We start from the raw sequence: 15,291 nt of genomic DNA, 5'->3' as shown, positions 1-15,291 counted from the left end.
ACCCCAGAAAAGTCTGAAATATCCAATCCTTCTAATAATACGGATAGTACTAGTTCAAATATTTACAAACAAGAAAATGAAAATTTTAAAAGACAAATAGAGGAGTTGACCAAACTTAATATGGAATTACAGAAAACCTTGATCCAGGAAGTAAAAGGTACTTAATAAAGATTTTGTTTTTAGACCCAGCTTAATTTTTGTTGTATTTGATACGTTTTTATATCCTACCTTATATCTAAAGGTACTTAAATTTTATTATCTTAATGATGGTGATGGTGATAGTTTCAAAATGTAATAAACTTGTACTTAAAATGGTTTGCTAAATAAGTGGTAAAAGGGATACGGTTCGTGACAAAATTTACTTAGACTTTGGATTTATATACAGGGTGGACCAGTTTTTAGTGTCAATAAAAATAAATAAAATAAAATAAATAAATTTTTAAACTGAATTTTAGAGGGCCGCATTTTCGTTTGCAGCATTTTTCAGAAAAATGACATAATGCATGTAAACTTATTTTTTGATGAGCTATCGTATGGTGAATTATTGACACGTAAAACTGGACCATCGTGTAGATATTGGATCCAATAATCTGAATATTTGTATATTCAGAATATTGTATTTGATACTTGTAACGCCATTTTTTAACAGATTAGATATTAATAAGAGATTTTTTAAGATTTGAAAGCCAAATTTAATGAAGGCTGCAAATGTACAACGCCCGTAAGCAAGGAAAATACAGAAAGTGAAACGTGGGAAGTTGGACAAGTAGAGGGAAATAAGGTAAAAAGGATGCCAAAGACCTGCCTCTATATTAGCTAATACCTAGTGCATTTGTCAAAAGCAAAACTGTGAGCCAATTTGTAAAAAATATTTCGGTTGCTGTGTTTGGTATCACAACATTATCGCAGTCGTCAGTGCAAGGCAAAATGTGCAATCGCACTAAAACGCAGTCAAAGCCAGCGTTGGACCCAAGCAAATTGACAGATATATATGGTAATAATACTTAATTTTATTTTTAAATTAATTAAATTTTTTGAAAATTACTTAATTATTAATACAAAATTGGCCATAAAGAACAGGGGAAGCAGTTGCAAACTAATGTGGTCAGCAAACTACAATGTTTTATAAGTAAAACTAATACATGGGTTAATATAAGTCAGAGAGAATGTGAGAACATTTTAGCTGATTTTTGTTGAGAGCATTGGCTTTCACTGCCTAATATACCTATTTTTATCTTCAACTCTTTATTACTAGCCTATGAATAATTTGATTGCAGATATTACCAAATACTACCTTAAAAAAAAGGGTACAGATAAAATTCTTATATTGAACCAATTGTCAAAAATTAACAGTTGGATAGGCATCAAAATAGCGGATTTAAACCGAGCACCTCGAGGGATATCAAAAGAAACGACAAGTGCTATAGGTATAGAAACACATGCTTGATGTTTATTTCAATCCCTAATGACTATTCTATTAACAGTTGCTGATGAAGTTGAAGCGAGCTCAGAAGCGCCCATCAATAAAGAAATAAGAGAAGAATGGCATAGATCTGAGTCAGATGAATCTGCTGAAGGGTAAGTTTTAAAACAGCATGCACATGTATTTATGTAACTAGTTACAAAATGCCAGATGTAGTGCTATTTAAGTTTCAATTAATAAGTCGATAGTTATACAATAAAACGTGCACTTTTTTAGAATACTATTAAAAAAACTGTTTGCAAAAAAACCGTTGCAGAAAAATACCTTATTTCCTAAATCTAAGTTATCTATTATTTTTATCTTTATTGCTCAATACATTGTCTGAAAAAACCAAACTCATTAAAACACTATTGTAATTATCTAGTGCTTAGCTTTAGGAAATACGACCTCATTCTAATACGGTTTTTTAATTAATATTTTAGAAAATAGTAGAAATAAGTAGGTATACAGGGTGAGTTTTTTTCGATGTTTAGTGAAGGGATTTCGGAAACTAGTAGGGCTACGGAGTCGGTTAAATGGGGAAAGTATTGCAATTTTAGAAGACCAATTTAACACTGTTTTTCGTTTTTAGCAAAATATGCTGTTATTATATTTAGCAAAAACGAAATTTTATCGATTTCTTTTTTCAATTTAGCCGATTTATTATTGTTTACAGAAATAATTTGATTAACTTATCTTGTTCAGCTTACAAATATCTACAACTTTTATATGAACATCATTTTTCTACAAGCAATAATAAATCGGCTAAATTGCATAAAAGAAATCGATAAAATTTGGTTTTTGCTAAATATCTAGTGACCCATGAAGTTTAAAAAAAAACGGAAAACGGTGTTAAATTGGTCTTCTAAAACTGCAATACTTTCCCCATTTAACCGACTTCGTAGCTCTACTAGTTTTCGAGATCCCTTCGCTAAACATCGAAAAAAACTCACCCTGTATAAAACTATACCGGGTGTCCCTGACAAGTGGCTCACCCTTACAACTTTTTTATTTTTCAACCGATTCAAATAAAATTTGGAGGTTATGTGTAAGATATTAAACTACATCAATGGATGTATCAAACGATTTTCTAAAGCTTCCGGTTTAACCGGAAATGACGTCATAATCAAAAATTTAAATGGGACATCCTGTATATTTTTTGATATTCTGCTTATCATTCCGCATCCAACCTACCCATTTGGTCATATTTTGAGTGAAGTTTTTTGAAAAAAAAAAATAAATAAGAAAATTTTACTATGTTACTATCACATATGTATATAACAAAAACTAAACGTAATAGAAAAAAAACTGACTACGTCATTGGATTCTATGTGAAAAGTTGTACCGGAAACTGTTTTTCTTTTTGTAATAAGTTTTATAACAAATTAAATACAGAGGAGGTTCAAAAATGACCAATTTTTAAAAACCCCGTATCTTTGATACAAAAGAAGTTTGCGCAGCTCACTCTTCGCCAGTCGTCTCAGCTCAAAAAAATAAGATCGGAACACGTATGCTACTTTTTTCCATCTAATACCGTTTTCTCTGTACCCCGTAAAACTATCGAAAATGCAACACCCTGTACATATGAAACATTTTATATTTGCAAGTTCTATTTAACAAGTTTTTTTTGTTTCAGGGAGGAGTCTGAAGTAGATGCTCTGGCTGATGAATTGAATTAATTTTTTTTTGCAAACTTGGAAAATATAATAACGTCATTTGAAATTGATTTTTACTATGATACACACCGATGCTGCTTTTGAAGGCATTAAGATAACTGCAGTCTGTAACAAACGTTTTCAAATTCATTTTTATTAAAACTAATTTAATTAGCTGAAGACAAAAAAAAATAATTAATTAAAACATCACAAAAGCACTATAAATTTTCCAATAAATCAAACAATAGGAAAGCCTAATTGAAACTATTTGAAATAAGTTATTAGATGCTGTTCCAATTTAAGCTAATAAATTCCAATAGCAATAATGACAAACTAAAACCCATTGAAACTAATAAAGTATAATTCAGAAAACACTATATCCCCAGTATAGCTTACTAGAGATTTATTGTAGAAACCAATAGCACTTCTAATAGACACTTGTTAAATCTTATTAGGTTTGTTGTGACCTACCAGTTTCAATGCATACTAAAGCTACTAGAAACTAATAGGTATTTCCTGATAGAAACAAACGATTTAATGATCCAATCCTCATAGAAACTTTATCAAACTCAGGTCTCCAATACACACATTCATTCTTATTAAACCTTATAGGCAATTTTTTTATTGGGTTTAATTAGGCATTTTCAACAGGGTAGTAATGTAGAAATATGTGGGTATGTGGATTCAGATTGGGGAGGGGACACAGTTGATCGTAAATCAACTTCTGGCTTTATTTTTAAAGTTTTTGGTTGTCCAGTTTTGTGAGCCAGCAAGAAACAACATTGTGTCTTCTTGTCAACCACAGAGTCAGAGTATTCGGTTACTGACAGCTGCAGTAACCGAAGCATGTTGGCTGAGGCAATTGTTGAATGATCTCTATGTATTTGTATCAGATAAACCAGTGGTTATATTTGAGGACAATCAGTCAACAATTAACATTGCTAATAACCCTCAAAATAACAGGAGGATCAAACATCTAGACATCAAACACTTTTTTATTAAGAGAAAATTGAATCTGGATTAATCAAAATAGAGTATATTAATACAAATGAACAAGTAGCAGACGTTTTCATCAAGCCACTTCAAAAGATTCTATTTGCTAAATTGAGACAGTGTTTGAGTCTAATTTAATTTTAAGAAATCAATGTTATTTTTTTTTTCTTTTGTAAATAAAATGTAAGGAAGTCAACAATATTTTCATTGTGGGAGGGTGTTAAAGTGGACAATGAAATTATTGTTTAGTATGATAAGTCGTTTTACTAGTGGACAGATGACAGTGAAGATGTCAGTAGTCGGAAAATAAAAGTATGATGTGATGTTTTAGTAAAAAGTTTTTTTATAAGTTTTAACGTTCTCTTTTCATTAAAGTATTATTATAAAGTTGTGTTGTGTTATTCAATTCAACCACTGCCCATTGCGCAACACTAATTGATGTAAAATGTCTGTATCGATATTCAACTGTTTCCGCAGCAGCATCTGTTACTTTACCGTAGTCGAGTTGCCTCGACTATGTGATTAAGGGTTAATTTAGTTACTGAAATTTGAGACACCCTGTATAATATCTAAGGGTAAATTAGACCTAAATATCTACTAGTTTTGTATTTAACGTTTTTTCCTAAAATCAAAATTAAAGAAGTTAAGTGGGTGGTCAAAATTCAATCAATCAAGGACCCCTGCTGCGGAAACAGCTGAATATCGATACAGACATTTCACATCAATTAGGCCCAGAATTTGACGTAGAATTCAAATATCGGATAAAAAGTTGGTCATTGTATTTAAAAAAAACATAAGTTTGGTTTGTTACTCAAATTTGGGACACCCTGTATAATAACTGTTTATCCAAGAAAAAAGTAGACCTAAATATCTACTAGTTTTGTATTTAACGTTTTTTGCTAAAATCAAAATTATGGAAGTTAAGGGGGTGGTCAAAATTGAATCACCCTGTACGTTTGATAGATATTAATGACTGATTGCTGGTGTGGTTCAATTCCAATGTCAACTTCTGCACAGTTACTCAGTTCGCCATGCGTAGATTGACATTTAAAGGAATGACAATTCTTTTAATACATCCCCATTTAGTCGGCGATTAAATAAAAATGATGCGGTCAAATATTGTGGATAGGAAAATGCTGCATATGGTATAACAGCAAATCGAAATAGCAAATAACTACACAACCCGCGCCCCAATCTTTAGTTTATTAGTAAAATAAATCAGAATTCCAGCGTTCCCCTGTACGACTTTTTATGCATCTCGCTTCACCGGGAGAATATCTGAAACAAAGAAAATAATATTACGACAAGAACATAAAAAACGTCAACGTGTTTTAACCGATTTCAGCTGAATACCTAAAAAAAATTCAAAAACTTTTCATTACATCCAGAGATTTCCGACAAAAACCGAAAAAGTCAAATTTCTATTTGTTTTTTACCACTTTATTAATGATTATTTTGGAATTTACTCCGGATGTAATAAAAAAATTTAATTTTTTTTCAACCAAATTGTTAAGCAATGGAATGCGCAACGTTGTCTCCATTTAACTAAAGCTCTATCAACAATAGTTTCTGAGATAGCAATGCTAATGCATCGAACTTGTAACACCCTGTATTTGTGCAGCTGCAATGTTTTTTTTAACAATCCAATACTTAATGAAGTTCATTTTTTTTTATATTTTGATTATTTGAGCTTACCATTTTCTATAAATATGGTATGTCTCAGATGGAAAGTAGTGTGTACATTCTGTGAAAATAGATTTCTAGTCTCTACTGTTCAATGTAAAAAATAATATAAAAGGTTTTAAGTGCATATTGTGCAGCCGGAACACCCTAATGTGACGTCACGCGGCTTATCACTTTGAGGAAACAAATTCAGCTGATTAAGCCATCTTGCATCTGTTGTTATGTCAACTAGTTCGAAATTGTCACTTTGCTTTTGTTTTTATTTTGTTATGTCAAACAGATTCCCATGCAGCTAAAATAGTTATACAGGGTGTTCCATAACAATATGACAATCTCTCGGGAGCATATAGGGGAGTCAAAATACGATTTGTTCATATAAACATTTTTCCTAAAGTCACTACTAAGGGAGATATCGAGCCCCAAAGAACGGGTCGACCTTCTATTTGACATCAAAACCAGGTATCTCGTCTTAGCAGAAAGATAGGAACTAACTGGTACCTAAGACACAATTTGCTTAAACTTTGACAGTTGTCATTATTTTCAGCTGCAAACGCCATTAATGAATATGAAACTCTTGACATTTTTATCGAAAAATTGTACTCTTCTTTTATTTTGATAAAATAAATGGTTTTCGATATAAATCGATTTTTCATTGAACTGCTTAAACCACAATGTTATTAAAAATATTCGTTAAACTAGTTTTTTTATGTAAATTAGTATTCAAAGTTTATGTACAGAATAACGAAAGATATGGAAGAATACTCGTTAATTGAATAAGCATTTAATTATTTATTTTTTTTTTTATATATACATATATATAATCTTTATTTCGTTTACAACGAAACAGGCTATCGACCAGTTTGGTCTTTTTGCCTATGTGATAAGAAGAAGACATATTTAAAAAAAAAAAAAGTTAGTCTAACGTAGTTTTGAGGATTATGCTATGTGTAAGTGTTCTAGTAGGGTAGTTGTAGGAAATAGGAAGCGAGATTGTCTTGTCTGTCTTGTGAGACACAGAGGATTTAGTATGGATCAGTTATGTGGGTTGTTTTCCATTTTGTTTGAATTTGTTGTAGTCTTTCTGTTATTTTTGGTAAGTTTGTGCGTTGGTATAGTAACTCATTTGAGGGGTTATGAAGTGGGTTTTGGGGATGTCTTATTCGTGTTATTATTCTTAGTGCGATTTGTTCTGTTGTTTGTAAGTGCCGTTTATTTCGTTCAGTTGTGTTTGTCATAGTTATATGTCCGTAGTCTAACAAAGGTCTGCAGATGGCTTGGTATTTTTTTGTGGCGGTTCTTATGCTTATTCCTTTATCTTTGTATGTTAGTGAGCGAAAATGTTTTGCTCTTTTAGTTATTTCTGTCCGGATGTTTTGTACGTGTTTTGTATATTTAAGTTTTTGGTCTATTGTGAGTCCTAGATATTTTACGTAATTTTTTGGTTCAGTTATGTGACCGTCTGTTGTTATTGCAGGGGATTTTCTGTTAATTCTATGGTTGGAAAGCAGGAGTTGATTTTTCGTCGCGTTGGGTGTGAGTCTCCAAGTATAAAACCAAGTCATTGTCATGTATGTTAGAGATTGAAGTTTGTTTACCGCTTTTTCAGTGGTTTTGTCATGGACGATAAGTGCGGTGTCGTCAGCGTATTGCAATATGTAGGCTGTTTTGTCTATTTGCATTTTGTCTTATTTTTTTATTAATTTAATTTTTTAATTATTATTTTATTCATTTTTCACCTCTGCCAACCCCTACTGTCCCTATCAGCTTTCATACTTTTTCGTTTCGTTCTGCATTAATTTCGCCTTTCATGTGTATTTTAAACAAAAAACGAATTCAATAAATATTTTTAATAACGTTGGGTTTTAAGCAGTTCAATGAAAAATGGATTTATCTCGAAAACCGTTCATTTTATCGAAATAAGAAGAAAGATTTTTCGATAAAAATGTTAAAAGTATCTATTAATGGCGTTTGCAGCTCAAAATAATGACAGCTGTCAAAGTTTAAGCAAATTGTGTCTTGAGTACCAGTTAGTTCCTGTCTTTCTGCTAATACGAGATACCTGGTTTTGATGTCAAATAGAAGGTCTCTTTCGATAAAACATTAAACCCAAAAATCATTACAATATACAAAGTGGTTCAAAAGTTACGGCCAAAAACGTTAATTGGAAGGCAGTTCTTTGGGGCTCGATATCTCCCTTAGGAGTGACTTTAGGAAAAATGTTTATATGAATAAATCGTATTATTTTGACCTCCCCTGTATGCTCCGGAGAGATTGTCATATAGTTATGGGACACCCTGTATAGTGTAAAAGTTTAAGAATTAAGTGTAGAATTTTAAATGTATTAAAAAATGTGGTTCCATTTAAAAATACCCATATTTTATCTGCCACAAATTTATGCTCCACCCTGCATAGTCAAAACAAAAAAAAAAACATTTCTAATTTTTGTTTTTAAAAATATTGCCCAGCTTAAATTAAAACTGATATTATCATAGCTCATAAAAAACAAAGATCACAAAATGGTGCACGCTAGATGTAATAAGTCTTCCTGATCATTCAATCAATGAGTAAATTCAAAAATTCAATAATATTAATAATTATAATTGTTACATTAGAAAACAAAGAGAATTTGGACTGTCACAGTTTTACAAGATACTTTTTGTAGCTACCCAAATAGTTTACTCTGATTAAAATAATCAAATCAACCTTAATGTTAATTCCTGTCTATATACAGGGTAATTCAAATTCGACCCTCACCATTGGGATCTCAGAAACCATAAGAGATACGAGAAAGTTTAAATTGGGGCAAAGTTGCGCAATTTAAAGCTCAACCAAAGGCTGTTTTAAAAATTTTGATTTTCCGAGCACTTCTGATAGAGATAAGATATCCGAAAAAAACTGAAAATTAGACTTTTTGTTTTTATTTATTTCTAACCTTATTTGAAGAGATATCCCAAAACTAAAAGCATCTTTTTATTGCCACTTTTTCCCAGCTATTCGATGATGGATTCAAATTTGCCCCACGACGTTTCGTTTTTTGTCAATCATCATCAACTTTCTTTTTTCTTATGGGCTCCATATTGGATTTTTAGCCCACCAAATAGTACGTTTTATTCTGATTTTAGTGATGTATGATACCTTATGATTTGCTTGATAAATAACAAAATAATTAAATAAAAACAATTTTTCTTTAGTTATTGGCTTTGAGTTAATGGGCCATTTTATAAAATGTCATTATTTGACAGTACTTGTCAAACACGATAATTCGGACGGTCATTAGAGCAAGTCAATCATAGTTAAAAATGTATTTAGAAAAGAAACCTGCACATAAGTTTATAGTTATTTATACAGCAAGTGACTTAAACCATTTTTTATTCATTCATATTTATTTGAGTGAATAAACCGGTTTGTCACGTGTTTTATACAATATTTTATTAAATTTCGACTTCTTATATTAAAAAAAAACTAAAATTACAGTTCTATTAAACTTGCACCGCGCCCCGTAGATGTGACATTGATGTTTGTTTGTTTACATCTGTAAATAGGCGAATGTCATTCAGAGTGATTTAATAGTTATTTATACAGCAAGTGTTATTCACGAAAAGAACAACTAATTCCACGAGCGTAGCGAGTGGCCTAAGCTCTTCGAGTGAATAAACCGGTTTAAGTCACGTGTACACCTTTGTGATTGTTCAGGCCAGTTACGTGTGACAAGTACTACCAAGTAATCTTTATAAAACGTCTCATTAACTCAAAGCTAACTAAGGTAAAATTAGTTTTTATTGAATTATTTTGTTATTTATGAAGCAAATCATAAGTACATCACTAAAATCAGAATAAAACGTACTATTTGGTGGGCTAAAAATCCAATATGGCGCCCAAAAGAAAAAAGAAAGTTGATGATGGCTGCCAAAAAACGAAACGTCGTGTAGCAAATTTGAATCCATCACCGAATATCTGGGAAAGAGTGGAAAGATGCTTTTAGTTTTGGGATATCTTTTCAAATAAGGTTAGAAATAAATAAAAACAAAAAATTAATTTTTCAGTTTTTTTTTGGATATCTTCGGAAGTACCCGAAAAGTCGAAAGTTTTAAAACGGCATTTGGTTGAGCTTTGAATTGCGCAACTTTGCCCCAACTTAAACTTTCTCGTATATCTTATAGTTTCCGAGATCCCAATGGTGAGGGTCAAATTTGAATTACCCTGTATATTATTTATAGAAATGGAATAGCTTGAACAATCACATTATCTAAAAATTCAGAAGAATTTACTTGATTTTAAAAACACTGCAACTGCACAAAGGTGTTTGCTTTATAATCATAGTACTCATAAGATAGAAGATGTTTCATACAAGTGGTGTCTTGAGTTCATCATTTGTAACTGCAAACTACCTCATTATTACTATTACTTTAAACATGCTTTTAGATAACACTAAATATAATACATATTGATTTGACGTTCAATAATGCAATTTACCAAAGTAAATAATGATGATTATTGTTGAGATTATTGTGTTAATGTAAAACAATAATGAAAACTGCAATGCTTTTCATTTTAATGTCAATTTCAGTAAAAATAGTTAACTAACACTAAAACTTGCTCTTTTATGCACTGTTCTAATGTAGTACTTCTTGGTGGGTCATTTGAGCCTTGTTTAAGTCAATTTTTATATAATAGTTATGCTTTCTCACCCACATGAAAAAGTAGTGAAGTATTCAGCATATACCAGATACAGATGAGAGAGAGATAGGCCTAATCTGTTACTTGAACTATACTTAAAAAATGCCAGACAAGAAAAATGTGTAGTAATGATGCATCAGTAGGGTTAAATACATAGGTTAAGTATGAAATTGGCATTGTAATCTTACATGGACTAGCAGGCTCTATGTCCTTGATTCCTGATTTTAGTGTATAATTTTCAACTATTATTGAAATATTGTATTAAAATTAAAAATATAACTATTTTAGCTGCATGGAAATCTGTTTGACATAACAAAATAAAAACAAAAGCAAAGTGACAAATTCGAACTTTAGTTGACATAACAACAGATGCAAGATGGCTTAATCAGCTGAATTTGTTTCCTCAAAGTGATAAGCCGCGTGACGTCACAGTAGGGTGTTCCGGCTGCACAATATGCACTTAAAAACCTTTTATATTATTTTTTACATTGAACAGTAGAGACTAGAAATGTATTTTCACAGAATGTACACACTACTTTCCATCTGAGACATACCATATTTATAGAAAATGGTAAGCTCAAATAATCAAAATATAAAAAAAATGAACTTCATTAAGTATTGGATTGTTAAAAAAAAAACATTGCAGCTGCACAAATACAGGGTGTTACAAATTAGATGCATTAGCATTGCTATCTCAGAAAGTATAGTTGATAGAGCTTTGTTAAATGAAGGCAAAGTTGCGCATTTTATGGCTAAATAATTTGGTAAAAAAAATTAAAACAATTTTTATTACATCCGGAGATATCCAACAAAAACAATGAATCAAATTTCTATTATATTTTTTTACCGCTTTATTATTGATTATTTTGGAAAATCAATTCCACCTTCTGGAGGCAATAATTTATGCTATTTAAGAAAATATTGTTTGTATTTAGCTACAACGTTTCGTTTTTTAGATACCATCATCAACTTAATATTTTAAAAAACGGACGGGAACTTTTGATTTCGTTTTTTAGTAGCTATTAACCTCCCGAAAATAATAATGTGCCACACTTGTCAAAAAATTATACCTAGTGTACTTAGGTATTTGTTTTTTTTTTCAAATATGCATTTGCAATTCATATGTTGAGTAAATAATTTAGTTTGATATGATTAAGCTGTTTCATCAAAACTCAACATCGAATTCAAACATGTGAGTATCTGAAAAATAAATAATTAACCAAAAACATTTTTTTTTTAAATAAATGAAAAGTACCACAAGAAACTCCCTCTCTTTTTCGAAGGAGCAATGAACTTAATTATTAAATTAATTAAAACTAAATTATCTACTCATTATGACAACATATCAATTTCAATTGCTTAATTTTTTAAAAAATCTTAATATACCAAGTACATAATACGAGTACACTAGGTATAGTTTTTTGACAAGTGTGACACATTATTAGTTCCACAAGGTCTGTGGCTACTAAAAAATGAAATAAAAAGTTGAGGTCCATATTTGATAATTTGAAGTTGATGTTGGTATCTAAAAAAGTAATGTTTGAGCTGAAAACTAAAACTATTTTCTTGAAGAGCATAAAAAAGTGCCTCCAGAAGGTGCCATTGATTAAAGTGGTAAATAAATAAAATAGAAATTTGAGTTTTCCGGTTTTTGTCCGATATATCCGGATGTAATGAAACTTTTATGAATTTTTTTTTACCAAATTATTTAGCAATAAAATGCGCAACTTTGCCTCCATTTAACTAAAGCTCTATCAACTATACTTTCTGAGATAGCAATGCTAATGCATCGAATTTGTAACACCCTGTATGTTTGGTTTAAAATCATGGTACTAAATAAGCAAATGTTGTATCATCTAAGTAATTTTCTAGATATCATTTGATCTGAAGAATTGACACGTATATGAATAAGATTATTACTGTTCCTTCAAACATGCATTTAGATAACACTACATACAGTGCTTTTGTAACATGCATGCTGCCTAAGTCCAATAAAATTAAAAAGACTAACTTTTCACAAAAATTCTCAGACCTCTATGTTTGTAATTTTATTAACCGCTGCTTGTGTTATATGAATTGGAATTATACAGGGCCCAAAAACTGGGTATTTAAAATATTTTTGATTTTTTAAATGGCAACACTTCTTTATTATTGTATAATTTGGATTCTAGAAACAAACAATTCTAAATATGTTCCATGCAACTTGTACCACAATTGTCCTGTAAATATTGATAATTTGACACCAATAATTTTCCAAGAAGTCAGATTAACATCCCCAAAAATTATTGATGACATTTTTGAAAAAAATGTAAAAAGATAATAAACCGTCTTGGTTATTGTAACAGTACATAGAGTTCATTTTGAACAGCTGATTTGTTTTTTTTCAATTTTTTTAAGTAAAAGTTGTGGGACCTATAATTTTGAAAAGTGTATTTGACATTTGTTTAAAAACAATTGAATATCAGTATGGAGTATGTTGCATGAAATAAGAATTGTTTGTAGAATCCAAAACCTCCTATAAAAACAAGGTTCCAAGTGTTTTGGGAAAAAGTACAGCCCACTTAATAGAGTGGGTGTACCAGTGGAGAAATTTAGTTCAAGTATTAGTATTCACTGTAAAAATTGAAGGTGATTATAAATGATAAGTGTATGGAGGTTATTACATGACATATAGACTGACAAGTGCCAGTACATAAATAGTAAATATTAAATAAAAAGTTTTAGCTTGTAACTGCAAACCTTTTTCTTTAAGCTGGAACCCAAAACAAAAATGAAAAAGTTAATAAAATCATGTCCTTAAAAACTATCATTTTTGTGATAATATTCATCTGTCAATGCCAGGTTAACCATACAACAGGTGTGAAAAAGGCAAGAAGATTTAATTTTGGTATTAGCCCTAAAAAAATTTGGTTTTTAAGTGAATTCAATTATTACTGATACTAAATTTAAATTATTTTTTTTATAAACTCCTTTGGTCATAAGCATTGATTCTGTTCTTGGTGCTAATATTAATACTATTACTAAAATTAAATTTTGTTATATAAACTAGACTTAAGTCCCTTCCATTTCATCAAATTTATGCAGTACCTACTGTACAAAGACACTGTATAGTACATATTAACTCAAAGTTGAGCAATGCAGTGTATAATGATAATTGTTAAACATAAAACAATAATGAAAACTGCATTGGTTTTCATTTGAATGTTAATTTAAATAAAATCAATATACTGACCTTAAAACATGCTTTTTTATTCACTGTTCTAATGTAAATAGCCCCCTGCACACAATTTCACTCTTCAACTTGATTAAGTTGTTGCAATCTTCTTAGTGGGTAATTTGCTCTTGGCTTAGGTCAATTTCTTCATAAAAGTTGTATTTTCTCATCCACATGGAAAAGTAGTGAAGTATTCAGCATATACAGGATACAGATCTGTAAAATAGGCCCAATTTGTTAGTTGAACCACCCTTAAAAAATTGTCAGACTAGACAAATTTTTAGTAATGTATACAAAAGATGCATCAGCAGAGTTTTTTCAGGTTAGGTACGAAATTGCGATTGTAATCTTACCTGGGCTAGCAGGCGTTGTATGCATTATCACCATTGAAAAATATACATTTACTTGAATTTAGTGAATAATCTTCCCCATCTATTGGATTATTGTAATAAAAATACAATAATTATTTCAGCTGAATGTAAATTTTTTTGACACAACAAAAAAAACAAAACAACAGCAAAGTGACAAGTTGGCATTTGACATCATAACAGATCCAAGATGGTCTATCAGCAGAACTTCTTTACTCAATGCGTTACGCCGGGTGACGTCACAGTGGATGCACGAGTGCACAATATGCACCCAAGGGATTACAGGCGTTGTCCGTGGTTTTGTATTACTATTTGATTCTCTCTCTTCATTAAAGTAGTCCATCTTCACAGAGTGGAGGCATTACATTCTTCTAAGATGGTATTTATAGGAAGGGGTAAGTTCTACGAAACGAAATATCTAAAAATTTAGATTTATTAAGTATTGGATTTATTGTTTAATAAAAACATAGCAGCAGCACAAAGATGTTTTCTTTACAATCATAGTACTTGATACGTAGATATTCAGCCTTATGCCGTAAATCCATTGACTTAATATCAATATTGAAATAATTTCAATAAAAATTGGCCACTATTTCAATTTTTGGTCACATTTGATTAAAAAAACTGTAAGTAACAATTGATTGATAAAATTTCAAGCTTTACTATGGCAACATTGCATTTGTGTTATGGCCAGACCAAACCAGACGGAGCAGTACCGACCTAACCTCACAAATTATGTAAATTTTAAACAGATTTTGGTGTGTGGTGTGCGTTGGATATTGAGCACGTGACCATGTGGGGAACGGATGGTCGTCACTATCAATAAAACACCACCATTTTGCTTTTTGAATAAACCGAATTGCATTTATTCATTGCTTGTTGATAGTCTGCCATTAATGGAACATTTCCAGCATGCTTAAGACTAAATACACCGCCGTGATATGAGAACAACCGAAAAACTAGGAACTAGCACGATAACCGACAACCATTTTGTTCACTTGCCCGACACTGTCTCTATTCTCAAATAACGGGGAAAAATGTGCAATGTCAAATAAAAAATAACCTAAGTCGTCTGTCATTATTATCTTGCCCAACACGGACAGATACTTCGACACTAACCTACTCCGAGTAAAGAAACGAACGAGACGGTAGGCAACACCGCCACAGGTGTTTTTCAGTTTTTTTCCCGGCAAAAGTAAGTACTTAATTCAAAATTAGGATAAGTACCAAACTTAATTT

The 15,291-nt window shown here is 31.0% G+C and overlaps 1 protein-coding gene and 1 long non-coding RNA gene across 2 annotated transcripts; one reads left to right on the top strand and one right to left on the bottom strand.

Moving 5' to 3' along the window:
• Positions 1-1,122: 1,122 nt before the first annotated feature.
• Positions 1,123-3,484, top strand: LOC145738343 (uncharacterized). Its single transcript, XM_081993145.1, has 3 exons — positions 1,123-1,427; positions 1,485-1,578; positions 3,099-3,484. Exons 1-3 carry the CDS (start codon positions 1,259-1,261, stop codon positions 3,139-3,141), a joined length of 306 nt encoding a protein of 101 aa, XP_081849271.1. The 5' UTR covers positions 1,123-1,258; the 3' UTR covers positions 3,142-3,484.
• Positions 3,485-4,980: 1,496 nt separating this feature from the next.
• Positions 4,981-14,193, bottom strand: LOC145738346 (uncharacterized). Its single transcript, XR_014180725.1, has 3 exons — positions 14,038-14,193; positions 13,703-13,900; positions 4,981-5,388 (listed from the first exon to the last, which is right to left on the bottom strand). It is a non-coding gene; the product is annotated as an uncharacterized LOC145738346 (long non-coding RNA).
• Between the last annotated feature and the right edge of the window lie 1,098 nt (positions 14,194-15,291).

Source organism: Ips typographus, linkage group LG15, assembly GCF_016097725.1.
Source record: "Ips typographus isolate SLU linkage group LG15, UJ_Ityp_2.0, whole genome shotgun sequence".
NCBI lineage: Eukaryota > Metazoa > Arthropoda > Insecta > Coleoptera > Curculionidae > Ips > Ips typographus.
Note: the sequence above shows the minus strand (reverse complement) of the source record. Positions and strands in the feature narration are given on the sequence as shown.

Bases quoted from the DNA above. Each gene is read 5' to 3' on its own strand.
- LOC145738343 (XM_081993145.1), top strand. From the start codon at position 1,259: ATGAATAATTTGATTGCAGATATTACCAAATACTACCTTAAAAAAAAG. The intron at 1,428-1,484 runs GTATAGAAACAC...TTCTATTAACAG, and splicing joins AGAAACGACAAGTGCTATAG to TTGCTGATGAAGTTGAAGCG. The intron at 1,579-3,098 runs GTAAGTTTTAAA...TTTTTGTTTCAG, and splicing joins TCAGATGAATCTGCTGAAGG to GGAGGAGTCTGAAGTAGATG.